The sequence below is a fragment of the Centropristis striata genome, chromosome 7, assembly GCF_030273125.1.
Source record: "Centropristis striata isolate RG_2023a ecotype Rhode Island chromosome 7, C.striata_1.0, whole genome shotgun sequence".
NCBI lineage: Eukaryota > Metazoa > Chordata > Actinopteri > Perciformes > Serranidae > Centropristis > Centropristis striata.
In genome coordinates, this window is record NC_081523.1 from 4,709,142 (window position 1) to 4,724,001 (window position 14,860).

The following is a 14,860-nucleotide window of genomic DNA, read 5'->3' on the forward strand; positions in this document are numbered from 1 at the left end:
CATCCATCCATCCATCCATCCATCCATCCATCCATCCATCCATCCATCCATACTCATGGAAAAAATTATCTACCTTGTTTTCTTCAATTTCTTGTTCATTTTAATACCTGGTGTAACTAAAGGTACATTTGTTTGGACAAATATAATATATATAATGTAATTTAAGAGCTGATATCTGGACATTTTCCATGGTTTTCTTGATAATTATTGTGGTTATTATCAATAAAATCATGTTAAATGTCTAGATATCAGCTCTTAAATTAAACTCTCATCAGCTATTTTTGTTGTTATCATTATATTTGTCCAAACAAATGTACCTTTAGTTATAACAGGTATTAAAATGAACAAGAAATTGAATAAAACAAGGGTGGTCTAATATTTGTTTTCCATGACTTGATACATTTATAAATCTATCTATACATCAACATCATCATGTGGTGAAACCATGATAAGGGGCTGTTATGGAAAAGTAAATTCCATAATTCCCTATAGTGCAGATTTAACACAAGCAAAGAGCTGTTTTAACTCTCCTCACTGTTCCTCTTGTAATCCCATCAACAGGCTTTTCAGCACCACTCAGGAGTCTCTGTTTACTCTCTATTAGTTTACAACTCTGTAATGAAAGCAGAGTGACGGGAGGATTGGCAGGTAGCCAGTTTATAATCAGCTCACTAAACAAGTCTTACTCCAAGCAAAACAGAGTGAAACCTCTCTGTTATAAACCTTTGGTTAATACGAGTCAATTACAGCTTTTATATCGTCACGTTTGGACGTCTGAAACCCCCCGTACACCAGGATTAATCAGTAGATTAGTCAGTAGATTAGTCAGTAGATTAGTCAGGATAAAAACAGACTTTTATTCTCCAGTGTTTGAGTGTGAATGATTTTAAGATATGATAAGATAAGAGATAAGATATGACTTTATTTATCCTGCAGTGGGGAAATTTAGTCATCACAGCAGCTCAAGATACAGACACATAGATATAGAAGACAGAATAATAATATAAACAATAAGACATATGGGTCAGTGACAAATAAGGATCGGCAAGATGTCAAATGGTGTAAACACAAAAAATTATAAATATTAAATACTTCATCCACCTACATTGTATTTAAGTGGACTTATACATATAATTACCTCATTTTAAAAACATCAAATTAATTTCTTTTTTTTATCATTTCTACTTTTTTTTTCTAAAGTTTTGACAAATTATGTAAAATGTGTTATATACCACAGTGTTGCAATGTAAATGTGGATAGTATTTTTTTTTCTCATTTTAGTTTACATTTATTTTCCTGTATATAATCAGATTTTATGGGGAAAAATGACTGGGTACACTAGCTGACACTGGGTTAGATGACGTCATTGACCAATATACATACATTTCTGCTTTTTGGCATTTATTATGGATATATATATATTTGTGTTTGTTTGTTTTCCTGAAAGTATTTTGCATTTTACAGATATTGCACATTGGAGAAAATACATTAGAATATGATGAAAAAGTCCATTCCCAGTAGTTCAAGTCAAACAGCCCCAACCAAGTATTGAGTCAAAAAAAGACACAAAATTACCCAAAAAAGACACAAAAAAGACACAAAATGACCAAAAAAAGACTCAAAAAAGCCATCGTCACAAGGGCCGCGAGTTTGAGACCCCTGATCTATATAATATAGTAAAAACAAATACAGAAAGCCTAATGTGGTCAGATGTAAACAGAGATCGATTGTTGCCTCGATGCCTTGTTGCAGGACATTAAAACGCCCTTCTGATCTTAATTTTCTCTCTTGATGAGGAAGGATCCTTCTGTTATTTTTACATCTCTGCATTGCATTAAATGTGACATTAGAGCTGCGCTGTCATTGATTATCTGTTTCTTCCTGATTGACTTCTGCAGGTCGGGGTGATTGATTTTTCAATGTACCTCAAAGACGGAGGACACAGCAGTAAGAGTGCAGAGGGGTGAGTGCTGCTGTCTCATCTTTAACCTCACTTACCTTCTATTTATGGAGGTTTTTTGCTTGGAAAATGCCACCTGGCTCAATAAGAGGCTAAAAAAAACTTGACACCTAGAGGAGATAAGGCACACAGAGTCACTAACTTCTTCTAAATCACCTCTTAAAACCCACTTTTATAGACTTGTTTTTATGTAATGCTTTCTATCTCACCACTCCTTTTTACTTTTTTAATCCTTTGACCTTTTATTGTCTGTGTCTGTGAGAATGTCTTGTGATTGTTCCTGCTCTCTCTCTTATTTTTTTTTCTTTTAATGTAAGAATAGTTTTAGCCTTATGGAATCATTCTCATTGTGATTAACTCTCTCTGTCCAAGCACTTTGTAAACTGCTGTTTTTAAAAGTTATTATTACTATTATTACTATTATTATTATTGCTGTTATTATTACTACTATTATTATTATTATTATAATACTATTCTTATTATTATTATTATTATTATTATTATTATTATTATTCGTATTACTGTTATTATTATTATTACTATTATTATTGTTATTATTACTATTTTTTATTGTTATTGTTATTACCATTATTATTATTATTACTACTATGATTATTATTACTATTATTATTGTTATTATTATTATATTACTAGTATTGTTATTATTGCTATCATTATTATTATTATTATTATTGTTATTATTATGATCATTATTTTTGTATTCTGAAAATATTGGACATTCTTCCGCTGGCTGCTAATCAGTTTCTTTTTGAAATGAATATGTATTAAATCAAACCAAGTTATATTTGTTTTATAAAGACTACATGTTGTTTCCTGTTATTTATTTGTTGATTTCTTCTTCTCTCTCTCTCAGTGACGGTCAGATCACAGCCATCCTCGATCAGAAGAATTATGTGGAGGAGCTGAACAGACATTTAAGGTTCGTCACGGTAACCGTCACTCTTCTTCTTCTTCTTCTTCAGCTTCTTCTTCTTCTTCTTCTTCTTCTTCTTCAGCTTCTTCTTCTTCAGCTTCTTCTTCTTCTTCAGCTTCTTCTTCTTCAGCTTCTTCTTCTTCTTCTTCTTCTTCTTCTTCTTCTTCTTCTGCTTCTTCTTCTTCAGCTTCTTCTTCTTCTTCAGCTTCTTCTTCTTCAGCTTCTTCTTCTTCTTCAGCTTCTTCTTCTTCTTCTTCTTCTTCTTCAGCTTCTTCTTCTTCTTCTTCTTCTTCTTCTTCAGCTTCTTCTTCTTCTTCAGCTTCTTCTTCTTCTTCTTCAGCTTCTTCTTCTTCTTCTTCTTCTTCAGCTTCTTCTTCTTCTTCTTCAGCTTCTTCTTCTTCTTCTTCTTCTTCTTCTTCGTCCTCTTCTTCTTCTTCAGCTTCTTCTTCTTCAGCTTCTCCGTCTTCTTCTTCAGCTTCTTCAGCTTCTTCTTCAGCTTCTTCATTTTCTTCTTCTTCTTCTTCTTCTTCTTCTTCTTCTTCTTCTTCTTCTTCTTCTTCTTCTTCTTCTTCTTCTTCTTCTTCTTCTTCTTCTTCTTCTTCTTCTTCTTCTTCTTCTTCTTCTTCTTCATCATCTTCTTCTTCTTCAGCTCCATCTTCTTCAGCTTCTTCTTCTTCTTCTTCTTCTTCAGCTTCTTCTTCTTCTTCTTCTTCAGCTTCTTCTTCTTCTTCTTCTTCTTCTTCAGCTTCTTCTTCTTCTTCAGCTTCTTCTTCTTCTTCTTCTTCAGCTTCTTCTTCTTCTTCTTCTTCTTCTTCAGCTTCTTCGTCCTCTTCTTCTTCGTCAGCTTCTTGTTCTTCAGCTTCTCCGTCTTCTTCTTCAGCTTCTTCAGCTTCTTCATTTTCTTCTTCTTCTTCTTCTTCAGCTTCTTCTTCTTCTTTTTCTTCTTCTTCTTCTTCATCATCTTCTTCTTCTTCAGCTTCATCTTCTTCAGCTTCTTCTTCTTCATCATCTTCTTCTTCTTTTTCTTCTTCTTCTTTTTCTTCTTCTTCAGCTTCATCTTCATCTTCTTCTTCTTCAGCTTCTTCTTCATCTTCATCTTCTTCTTCTTCTTCTTCAGCTTCTTCTTCTTCTTCTTCTTCTTCTTCAGCTTCTTCTTCTTCAGCTTCTTCGTCTTCTTCTTCTTCTTCAGCTTCTTTGTCTTCTTCTTCTTCTTCAGCTTCTTTGTCTTCTTCTTCATCTTCTTCTTCTTCAGCTTCATCTTCATCTTCTTCTTCTTCTTCAGCTTCTTCATCTTCTTCTTCTTCAGCTTCTTCTTCTTCATCTTCTTCTTCTTCAGCTTCTTCTTCTTCTTCTTCTTCTTCTTCAGTTTCATCTTCATCTTCTTCTTCTTCAGCTTCTTCGTCCTCTTCTTCTTCAGCTTCTCCGTCTTCTTCTTCAGCTTCTTCTTCTTCTTCTTCTTCCTCCTCTTCAGCTTCGTCTTCTTCTTCTTCTTCTTCTTCTTCAGCTTCTTCTTCTTCTTCTTCTTCTTCTTCTTCATCCTCTTCTTCAGCTTCTTCTTCTTCTTCTTGTTTTAAGCTCCTGACTAATGTGTCCCTTTGTTGTGTTTGTAGTGCATCAGTAAATAACCTGCAGGCGAAGGTGGACGCTCTGGAGAAGTCCAACACAAAGCTAACAGAAGAGGTGAGAGCTGAACTTCACCAACATTCTCCTTCTCTCCTCTGCAGGAGGAGCTGCAGCTTTCCTCTGTTTTTACTGTGTTGTGTTTGTCTCGGCAGCTTGCAGTGGCAAATAACAGGATCATCACTTTACAAGAAGACGTGGAGAGAGTAAAGGAGGAGAGCTCCTATCAGCTGGAGTCCAGGAAGGTGAGCACATCAGCACTTTCACTCTCAGTAATTGGTGTTGTTTTAGGCATATGAATATTGTTTTTGGCAACTCTTGTTGTTATTATAATGACATATATAACACAATATAGCATTTTTTGTAGAAATGAATAGTCCATAACAGGACCTGCACTAGGAGCAACTTTTTTGTCCACCAGCCAAGTGGTTTGTAAATGTTAAAGTCTTATCAGCCACTTGTGAGTGAAGCAAGTCTATTAGCATTTGGCTGGTAAAATGGCAACAGTTTAGCACTAGAGGTTGACCGATACATGTTTTGTTTTTTTAACTGATTATTTTGTTATTATTATTATTATTATTTTGTTGTTTATCAGTCTTAACCGATCCCCGATATGTGCTGCCGATTTTTTTGGGCCGATTCTTGAAGACAATATTGCCTTTTCTCCCTCCATTTACATGATAAAAATGACACAATGATAACCAATGTTACACAAGTCTCAATTTAAACAAAAAAAGAAACATTTATTAACAAAACGCACGTATTGGCCGATAAAAAACACAAATATTGGCCCTATTTAGCACCCTGGTGTATAAGAAACAACCACACAATAAAGCCTGTTTCTGTGTCCTCCATCTCCAGTGTTAACTGAACAGATTCTCTAGTGGTCCTTCATATCTCTGAGCTCAACGTCTGACTGTTTTTTCAGGCATCAAGAAGCGACTCGGCAGCAGACGGACAGGTGCTGGGGGAAACACGCAAGCAGCTCAAAGAGGAAACTCTGCTCCGATTGGTGCGTTGATTCAGCCTTTATTGGTTTTCTACTCTTGTGTTTACATTTAGATAAAGATGCTGTGTTCTTAACTAATAAAGTTATAAACTCTGGAAAAAGTATTGGGACAGTTACTGGTTGTTTGTGCCTGTCCCTTTTATTTAAACTGCTACTACAGACGAGTATAAAATAAGATCTATTCATGAATAAAACATTCTATCACATCATTGTAATTGTGTACACTCAGGGCATGAAATTGGCACACGCCCACACGCCAAATGCTGGTAAATTTTGTGAAACTGTCAATCAACCTGCCACGTTGGCGTGTAGCCAATAAGACAACACAACACTGAGCAAGTGTTGTGTGTTGTTGACCAGTTGAAGTGAACCAGCTGTTGAAGTTTTCTTGGATTTTCAACAATAAATAAATAAAAACAAATGTGGCGGCATCTTGCTGGCGTGAAGAGGCCGCTGGACGATTCAAAGAAAAATAAAGAAAAAGACGTTTTAATACAAAGTGGAAAGGGATGGTAAGGTTCGCAAGTTCAAGAACCATTCTTATGCATTTTCTGAGTCGTTCATCTTTATTTTAGGCACAAAAAAATTTTGGCTGGTAAAAAACCACTGTCCATCCATCCATTTTCCTCCGCTTATCCGAGGCCGGGTCGCGGGGGCAGCAGGCTAAGCAGGGCATAAAATCCACCTGCCACAGTGGCTGGTGGCCAAAAAAGTAAACTTCAGGTCCTGTGTACACTTATTTATTTATTTATTTATTTATTTTCATGAGGTTTTGTAACATTATGCTACTATTACTGCTGTTACATTTTTGTAACTTCACTGGAAGAAGCCTTTGCAAAATCTCATTGTACTGCAGTATAATGATAGTAAATATCATTATTTCATTAACGTCAGCGCTCCTCCGGTAGTGAAGTGTGTACGTGCTGCTCTCTGTGCAGGATGTGGAGAAGGAGCTGGAGGTGCAGATCGGGATGAAGCAGGAGATGGAGCTGTCCATGAAGATGCTGGAGAAGGACGTGTGTGAGAAGCAGGACGCTCTGGTGGAGCTCCGGCAGCAGCTGGAGGACATGCGCATCATCAACCAGCAGCTGAGCCACAAGTCACAGGTCAGGCTGCTCGCTGCACACCAGCTCTCTCAGCTTTATCCTCTCATAAATAAACATGATCAGCTCACAGAAAACAGAAATAGTCTTTCACAGAAACAAAAACACAAAAACAAACTGGACAGAAACAAAATCAAACTGACCAAAGTCGTCTTTGTTCATATTACCAACCATCACCAACTCTGGTCTGGTTAAGCCTCTACGGTAAGCATTATGATGCCAGTTAGGGAAAAATGTTTGGAGTGTTTTTTTTTTCTTAAAATAGACTAAATAGAAATAATATGAAGACATTTAATATTTATTTACATTTAATATTTTTTGTTTTGTTTTGTTTTTTGGGGTTTGTTGCCCGTAGGTAACATTGTACCATAACGGTGCACTAGTGAAAAAGAATGTTTTTAAAATTAATTGTAACATAATTTATTTAATTAACAGGTGTAAAAGATTCAGTAGCTACAACAGGGTACAATACATAACATTTTAAATCTAAAAACATTATAAAAGGAACTTTTTTAACCGGTTTCTTGTCTGAATGTTGCCTGTAGGAAACATTGAACCATTGAACCAACGACCCATTGAAATTAATGTGTTGAACAGTCTAAGTGTATGAAACTATCACAAATGAAGGTTTACTATCAGACCCCAAAAAACTGTAAAATTACCAAAAAAGACCAAAAAAAGTCACAAAATGACCCCAAAAAAACATAAAAGAGATAATGAAAATACAAAACTCAGTTCTATAAGCCAGAATCATCAAAATTACAAGAAAAACAGGCTTGAAATACTTCACTCAATGCTAATAAATGTATATAATATACAAGTTTCACTTTCTGAAATGATTGACAAAAAATATTGAACTTTTTCATGATATTCTAATTTTTTTTAGATGTACCTGTAATCCTCAGATCCTTCTCTAACAAAACCTAAAAGCCCTTTTCAGAAAGTGTCTTAGGACATGTTTCAGTGTGCAGGATGCTGATTGAAAGTAAAGTTATAAACCTGTAATAAACATTGTTTTGGTCAGGTGCCTTTTCAAATTATAGAAGTTTTATAGAGGTTAGGGTTAAAACATTGTGATCAAAGTATTCAATGGTCATTTCTATGCTCAGGTAAATCTCTTAAGTGATTTATGGGTTGATACCATTTGTGACACAGATTTGGTGCTAGATTTTACCATTTTTGACCACATAAAATTGATAAAAAATGTGATTTGACAAAAAGTATTGAACTTTTTCATGATATTCTAATTTTTTGAGATGTACCTGTAATAGTGTGTAAAAGCTGCTGTTTGTCAAACATCATGTTGCTAAAGTGTTTATATGTTTGTCAAACAATGTAGACTGATCAAAAAACACCCGTAAGTTATGGAGGTTAGAGTGGACAGCAGAAGAAAGAGAAAACCTCAGTTTTATTGTCATTCAGCTGTAGGAAATGTTCTGCCAACCAGTTCCTAATAGCCCTTAGACAGTCGAGAAGCCTAGACAACTTAAAAGCATCACTAGGTTTACAAGAGAAGTGGAGCTGGATGTCATCTGCGTATAAATGGTATGCGATATTATGTATTTTTATGATCTGACCCAGGGGCAGTAGGTATAAGGAGAATAGCAGGGGCCCCAGTATTGAGCCCTGGGGGACGCCATAGGACAAAGGAGAAGAATCTGACACAAAGTCCCCAATAGAGACGTTGAAGCTTCTGTCAGTGAGATAAGATGTATAGATATGTATAGATAAGATTGTTTGCTCTCCTCCTCAGACTGCAGACGCCGGCTCTAAACAGAAGAGTGAAGCGATCGCTCGCCTGGAGGAGAAGATCAACCAGATGACGGGGACGGTAAAACAGATGGAGACCAGGTGAGAACAGCACTGATCGCTATTCTGTGGAGCCCGACCAATATTAGAGACTGATACCGGCCTATAGCAGACCAATCAGATATCATATCTACCTTAATATTAATGTTGTTTTACATGCACCGACATAAAAAGCTTTTTTTGTTAACAGAACTTATAATGCAGGAATTGATGCATGCTGTTACATATTTTAATTTATTTTATTCTATCTATTTTTTTCTATAAGACTGATACTAAACATACACTTTCTATTAAGCTATTTATTTTATTTTTATATTCTCATTTATTTAAATCGGCAATCGACTGATACTGAAAACACACTGTTTACTTAGCTGTTTATTTTATTTTTATTTTATTAATTATTTAAATGGTCAGCAATTAACTGATACTGAAAACACACTGTTTATTCAGCTATTTATTTTAAATTTTATTTTATTACTTATTTAAATAATCGGCAATTAACTGATACTTAACATAAACTGTTTATTTAGCTAATTGTTTTATTTTTATTTTATTATTTATTTGAATGATCAGCAATTGCCTGATACTGAATATACACTTTTTATTAAGCTATTTATTTTATTTTTATATTATTATTTATCTAAATTAGCAATTAACTGATACTGAACATACACTGTTAATTTAGCTATTTATTTTATTTTATTCTTTATTGAAAATGGTCAGCTATAAAATGATACAGAACATACACTGTTTATTAAGCTATTAATTATATTTTAATTTTATTATTTATTTAAATGCTCAGCAGTGGACTTATATGGAACATCCACTGTTTATTTATTTCATTTTTATTCTTATTTTCTGAGTTTTCAATTCTAGAATATAATATTAATAATATCAAATATTCTTTAATAACTTATTTAGCCTTCTGAGTACATTTGCATACTAATCCTGGTGCAAAATTTGAAACTAATCCACATAAAAATAGCTCATAAATTCCTCCTTTTCTCCTCTAAAATCAGTATCTGTCTCTTATTGGTCGGGCTCTCGTATTTTGAATAAATATTGCAAAAGAGTTTTCTTTTTCTGCGTTATGCATAATCACTCATTATGCTCATTTTTATGTTTTTCCTCCCTCCACTTTCATTATTTTCCATTCTCATTATTTGTTTGTATGGTGCTCAGTGAGAAGCATGCGGTGAAACAGGCCAGAAACCTGAACTCAGCAGCCGGGAAGCTGCTGCAGCTGCAGCAGTAGCAGCTCCCCCCGCTTTCATACCTGAAAACCAACATAACAACCCTGCCTAATATAGAAATAACCAAACTAGGATGTTATCTTTTCTGTACGATGCTCCTTTGTTGTTGAAAATAAAAACCATTTTCCCACAACCTCCTGCAGTGGCTCTCCAGCTTCAGCTTCGAGTAGTGAGGACTGACTGGACCCTTAATCCTCCTCGTGTCCTCTGGCGGATCACGTTTATACTTTTAGTCCGTTTCTTTAAACTACCGCATTACTGCTTTGTGGCAAAGGTGAGGCGAGTAGCTGGCCTGGTGTCTGAGAGTCCACTGTGAACCAGAGTTGATGTGTTGGTGGACTTCCTGTCATGTTATTCCAAAGAATAAAAGCACCACCAGAGAATGGAACAGGGCTGATGTTTAAGGGGGCTGAGATGTTGTCACTCGGTGATCCACATTAGAACGCCAGGACAGGAGCCAGATAAAGCCGGGAGAAAAAGGGCAAAATTAATTCATTAATTTTGAATTGTATGTGAACATAACATTGGTGTAAACTGTAGTGATCATTAGGCTAATAAACAATAAACAAACACAGCCTGCTTCATCTTCTTTGAGGTTTCCCTGTTGTCCTCGTCAGCTTTCACGCCCCATAAATCTCCATTTTTCTTTGTGTTTTTTTAATTTATTTATTTAAGTTTGAACCATGTTTTGTTTCCGTTGAGTTTTTTCATTTTACCATACGTTGATGTGACACCCCCCCCCCCCTCCCCTGACCAGATACAAACAGGCTGAGAGAGAGAAGGATCTGGCTCTAGAGGCCAACCGGCTCTTCAAACAGGAGTTTGGAGACAAAATCGAGAGTCTGCAGGTGGAGATGGAGCAGCTCAGGAGGCACAGGTAATGTCTCAACCCTCTATGGTTCACTGTTGACACATTTTTTGCCCTGTCAAATTTCTACAATGCATGTTTCTGAGTGATGCGATACTTTATAAAAGAGGGAAGAATATAGGGAACCAATAACAATGCTTTGATGTGTCACATGACCTCCAGGAGGCCATATTGAAACCCTATTTTGCAGACTTTTCCAAAGAAAACAGCTTTGCCATTTTGCGCCACAAAAAAGCTCTCAAAACGTAATTTCCTGGCCCTTTTCCATCTGGAAAAAACATATTCCTACCGATGAATTTATTTTTTGGTAATTTTATGACTCCTTTGGTCTTTTTTGGGGTAATTTAGCATCTTTTTTGGTAATTTCACATGTTTTTGGAGTCATTTTTTGACTTTTTTGGGGAATGTTGCATTTTTTTCATATGTTTTTTGTGGTCATTTTGTGACTTTTTTGGTCTTTTCTGGTGTAATTTAGCGTGTTTTTTGGTAATTTTACATGTTTTTTGGGGTCTTTTCCATCTGCAAAAAATATATTCATTCTTTTAGGTGAGTAAACCATTTTTGATAGTTTCATGCAATTTATTTTCTAATTAAATAATGGGAGCTTGTTAAAATGCAAATGTTGCCCTGAGGCAACAACGTACCATTATGGAAAATTGCGATGTTCCCTCAAGGGAACAATAACCGTGTTTCCTTTAGGGGGAAGAATGTCCACTGGGAAAGTCTCAGGCCACGCCCTCTCTAATGTCCACTCACTCTGCGTGTCTCCATTACAAAAAGGCTCCAGAGGGATTTAGAGACTCTGGAGGTGACGTTTGGTCCGGTGCTTGTTGTAAACAAACAGAGATCGCTAAGTGAACACCTCCTGCAGCAGCAGCACATACACACTGTAGAGCTAACTGTTAGCCTGTTAGCAATTTGCAGACTGGACTCTAAGGAGTTAACATCCCCTCCGGCTCTGTGACTGCAGCTGGGAGAGACTGCTGCAGGAGGACTGTGCCTCGTTGACTCGTTCTTACTCTTCTTAACGAGCCGCCGGCCCCCACAGCTGTTAAGAAGAGCTGAAAAGATGCTAATTATAGCAACGAAGTTGCTAAGTTGGCAACACTGCTTTGCTGGCTTTTACAAATGGCGCGTGTTGTCGTGACGTCGAGTTCTACGTCACATCCTGCTTAGCGATCTATCCAATCAGTAACCAGACTGTTTTCAGGGGAGAAAAAGACCCTGCTCTTCTACAGGGACGAAAAAAGTCTCGACAAAAGTCCGCTCCAGACGGCTCGTATTCAAATTAGAGGCGTTTCGGTGAGTGAGACCCGCCTCATTCTGGGTATTGAGCGGTATTGGAAACAGCCCTTTATACAAACATTATATACAACGTCAGAAACTCAAAAACTTCACCTGCCAGAACTTTTTCACCTGTTTTCACTGATGGAGAAAAAAAACTTGAAAATCATCCAGGATAAACTTTTTTCCCTACCTGTCTCACATTTGGTGAGAAAAAAAAAAGAAACTTGTGGCAAAAACATATTTTTTCTATCTGTTCCTAAAGCATAAACACAAGACACAATAATTTAGCTCAGACTTAGAAAAGGGATCACCTGAAATTGTATATATATTTTTCATCAGATGAAGCATCATCACTGTCAGTGCTAATAGTGTAAAGTTCTCTGCATCGTGTTTGTGTTGTTCCAGGTCGTATCTGGAGCTGGAGCTGAGGAAAGAGCGAGAGAGGAAGAGCGAGCATCATGGGGACGCTGCGTCTGCTCAGTCCAGTCAGTCTACTCCTCGCAGGGAGAGGAGGCTCCCAGAGAACATACCAAAGGTTAAACCTCAGCTCATAATACTGCAGAACTAAAGATTTCTTTAACCTTGTTACATCAGATTACTTAGATAATACGTATTTAACCCGCAGCGTCTCCCAGAATCTCCGCCAGTGAAAAGGGAGAAAGAGCAGATTCTCCCTGGAGCCGAGGACAAAACCAGCCTGAGCTCCAGCGTGTAAGAACTTAAAGAACTCCAGCTTTTAAGATAAATATAATTACTTGAGGAAAGTGATTTATTTATTTATTTATCCTCTTTTTCTCCTTTTCTTAAGGTCCTCGAGGTCACAGCATGAGGATGAACAGGTGAGGCCGAAGACGCACTAAATAAAATGTTGAATTATCTTAAAATAAATCTATTTATGGTGCAGTTTAAAAAAGTATGAACTCAACATAAACTAATTTCATGCTTATCATTATCATTAACCCTCAATAGGGCACTCATTGAAATACTTGCAAATTCCAAATTTCAACCCAAGAGAATATTGGAGGATATTACATACTGACAGAATGTGTAAAAAAAGAGAAAAGTTTATGAGATTAAAGTGGTAAATCTGCGAGAAAAAAGTTGATTTTTTTCCACTTTTTTCTCGCAAATCTGCGACTTTTTTTCGTGCAGATTTGCCACTTTAAATCTCTTAAATCTGCAACTTTTTTTTCTTGTAGATTTGCCACTTTAATCTAGTAAATTTGCAACTTTTTTCTCGAAATATTATTTTATTTATTACTCATTTTAGAAATTTGGCTGAAATTACCAAATATAGTTCTTTGCCTGATAAAGGGTTAATGTGATAAAAGTTGTACTATACACATGTAAACAAGAACTAAAGCACCACCTGAAACACTTATCACTTATAACTGTAGTACTGCTATCGTTAATGTCTGTAATAAATGTGTGATTATTGTTTGATTTGCAGCAGGACGAGTCCTTTGTGGAGATCAGTCAGCCCTCCATCTGCTCCATGTGTGAACAGGACGACTCCCTGCTGAAGACAAAGGTACGAGGACGGAACATTATTCTGAACTCTCTAAAAACCAGAAGACAACGTTTATAAAAAGCTCATTGTGGCCCGGTCTTTACTCCAACCTCCTCAAATCCAAGTTTAAGTTATAGTAACACATTTTGAATATACGTTATATATTTTTGAGAGGTTAGGGACTCCTGTAAGGTGAGGCCTAGAGGTCTGGAGTTTTATACAGGTGTAGTTAACAAGGTATGTGGTGATTTGTATCTTGTATCTATTAAAAAAAAGACACAAAATGACCCAAAAAATAGTTATAGTTATAACAATAACTATAACTATTTTTTGGGTCATTTTGTGTCTTTTTTTTAATACCTGTGTGTCTTTTTTGGTAATTCTGTGTATTTTTTGGTCATTTTTAAATAATTTTGTGTCTTTTTTTGGTCATTTTGTGTCTTTTTTTAAAATAATTTTGTGTCTTTTTTTGGTCATTTTGTGTCTTTTTTTAAAATAATTTTGTGTCTTTTTTGGTAATTCTGTGTGGGTTTTTTTGGTCATTTTGTGTCTTTTTTAAATAATTTTGTGTCATTTTTATATAATGTGTCTTTTTTTGTGTCATTTTTATATAATGTTGTGTCTTTTTTTAATTATTTTGTGTCTTTTTTGGTCATTTTGTTTATTTTTTAAAGTAATTTAGTTTTTTTCGGTCATTTTGTGTCTTTTTTAAACAATTTTGTGTCTTTTTGGGAAATTCTGCGTCTTATTTGGTCATTTTTTCTTTTTTAAGTAATTTGGGGGTTTGTTCTGTCATTTTTTATCTTTTTTGGGTCATTTTGTGTCTTTTTTCAATAATTCGGTGTATTTTTTGGTCATTTTGTGTCTAATTTAGTTTTTTTCCTGACATTTTGTGTCTTTTTTCTGTCATTTTGTGTCTTTTCTTGGTCATTTTGATACTGCCTCCAGCGGCCTCCAGGTAATTAGAGTTTGAGACCCCTGCTGTCGTGTCACACTGTGTTAATAATCTGTCTTTGTGTCTCCAGAAACAGTGTAAGAACTGCAGCGGTGTTTTCTGTGAGAGCTGCGTGTCCAAAGAGCTGCCGTTACCTTCCTCCATCCTGCCGGAGACGGTGTGCAGCGCCTGCTACTCTCTGCTGCTGCAGCAATACGCTTCAACGCCAACATGAGACGAGGAACTCTCCGACCACACGCATGGAAACCAAGAGGCATTTATTTGTACAACTGGCACTGCAAAAATGCACTTTTTTCGACTTTGTGACTCGAGACGTTGTGAAAGATTTGACTTAAAGAGTCCTGCGGGTTCTGAACTTGCGATATATATTTTTTAGTGACTTTAAATAAGAAGTGTCCAAACATGTGCCATTTGATTGTGATTGCAGGTTTTTATTGTCGCTGTAATTCTTCCTTTCGGGCTGAAAGTGTTGAGCTGCTGTGGTGTTTCTTCAGTGGAAACCTGCAACTCAAACAGCTGTAAAAAAAAAAAAAATGGCACCTGGGTGGAGAT

At 36.1% G+C, this 14,860-nt stretch overlaps 1 protein-coding gene across 3 annotated transcripts in view; it reads left to right on the forward strand.

Annotated features, from left to right (window-relative positions):
* rufy3 (RUN and FYVE domain containing 3) overlaps positions 1 to 14,860 on the forward strand; it is a 32,001-nt gene extending 17,141 nt beyond the window's left edge. For 2 of the 3 annotated variants that reach the window (XM_059338154.1, XM_059338156.1), the window contains exons 6-13: positions 1,899 to 1,963; positions 2,835 to 2,900; positions 4,505 to 4,574; positions 4,670 to 4,759; positions 5,443 to 5,526; positions 6,462 to 6,629; positions 8,380 to 8,477; positions 9,618 to 10,260. In XM_059338154.1, the coding sequence (XP_059194137.1) occupies positions 1,899 to 1,963; positions 2,835 to 2,900; positions 4,505 to 4,574; positions 4,670 to 4,759; positions 5,443 to 5,526; positions 6,462 to 6,629; positions 8,380 to 8,477; positions 9,618 to 9,690 (714 nt within the window). In that variant the 3' untranslated portion in view covers positions 9,691 to 10,260. Of the gene's footprint in view, positions 1 to 1,898; positions 1,964 to 2,834; positions 2,901 to 4,504; positions 4,575 to 4,669; positions 4,760 to 5,442; positions 5,527 to 6,461; positions 6,630 to 8,379; positions 8,478 to 9,617; positions 10,261 to 10,445; positions 10,566 to 12,248; positions 12,379 to 12,468; positions 12,555 to 12,651; positions 12,683 to 13,293; positions 13,375 to 14,378 lie in introns of those variants that run through there. The other variant, XM_059338153.1, reaches the window with a different exon arrangement.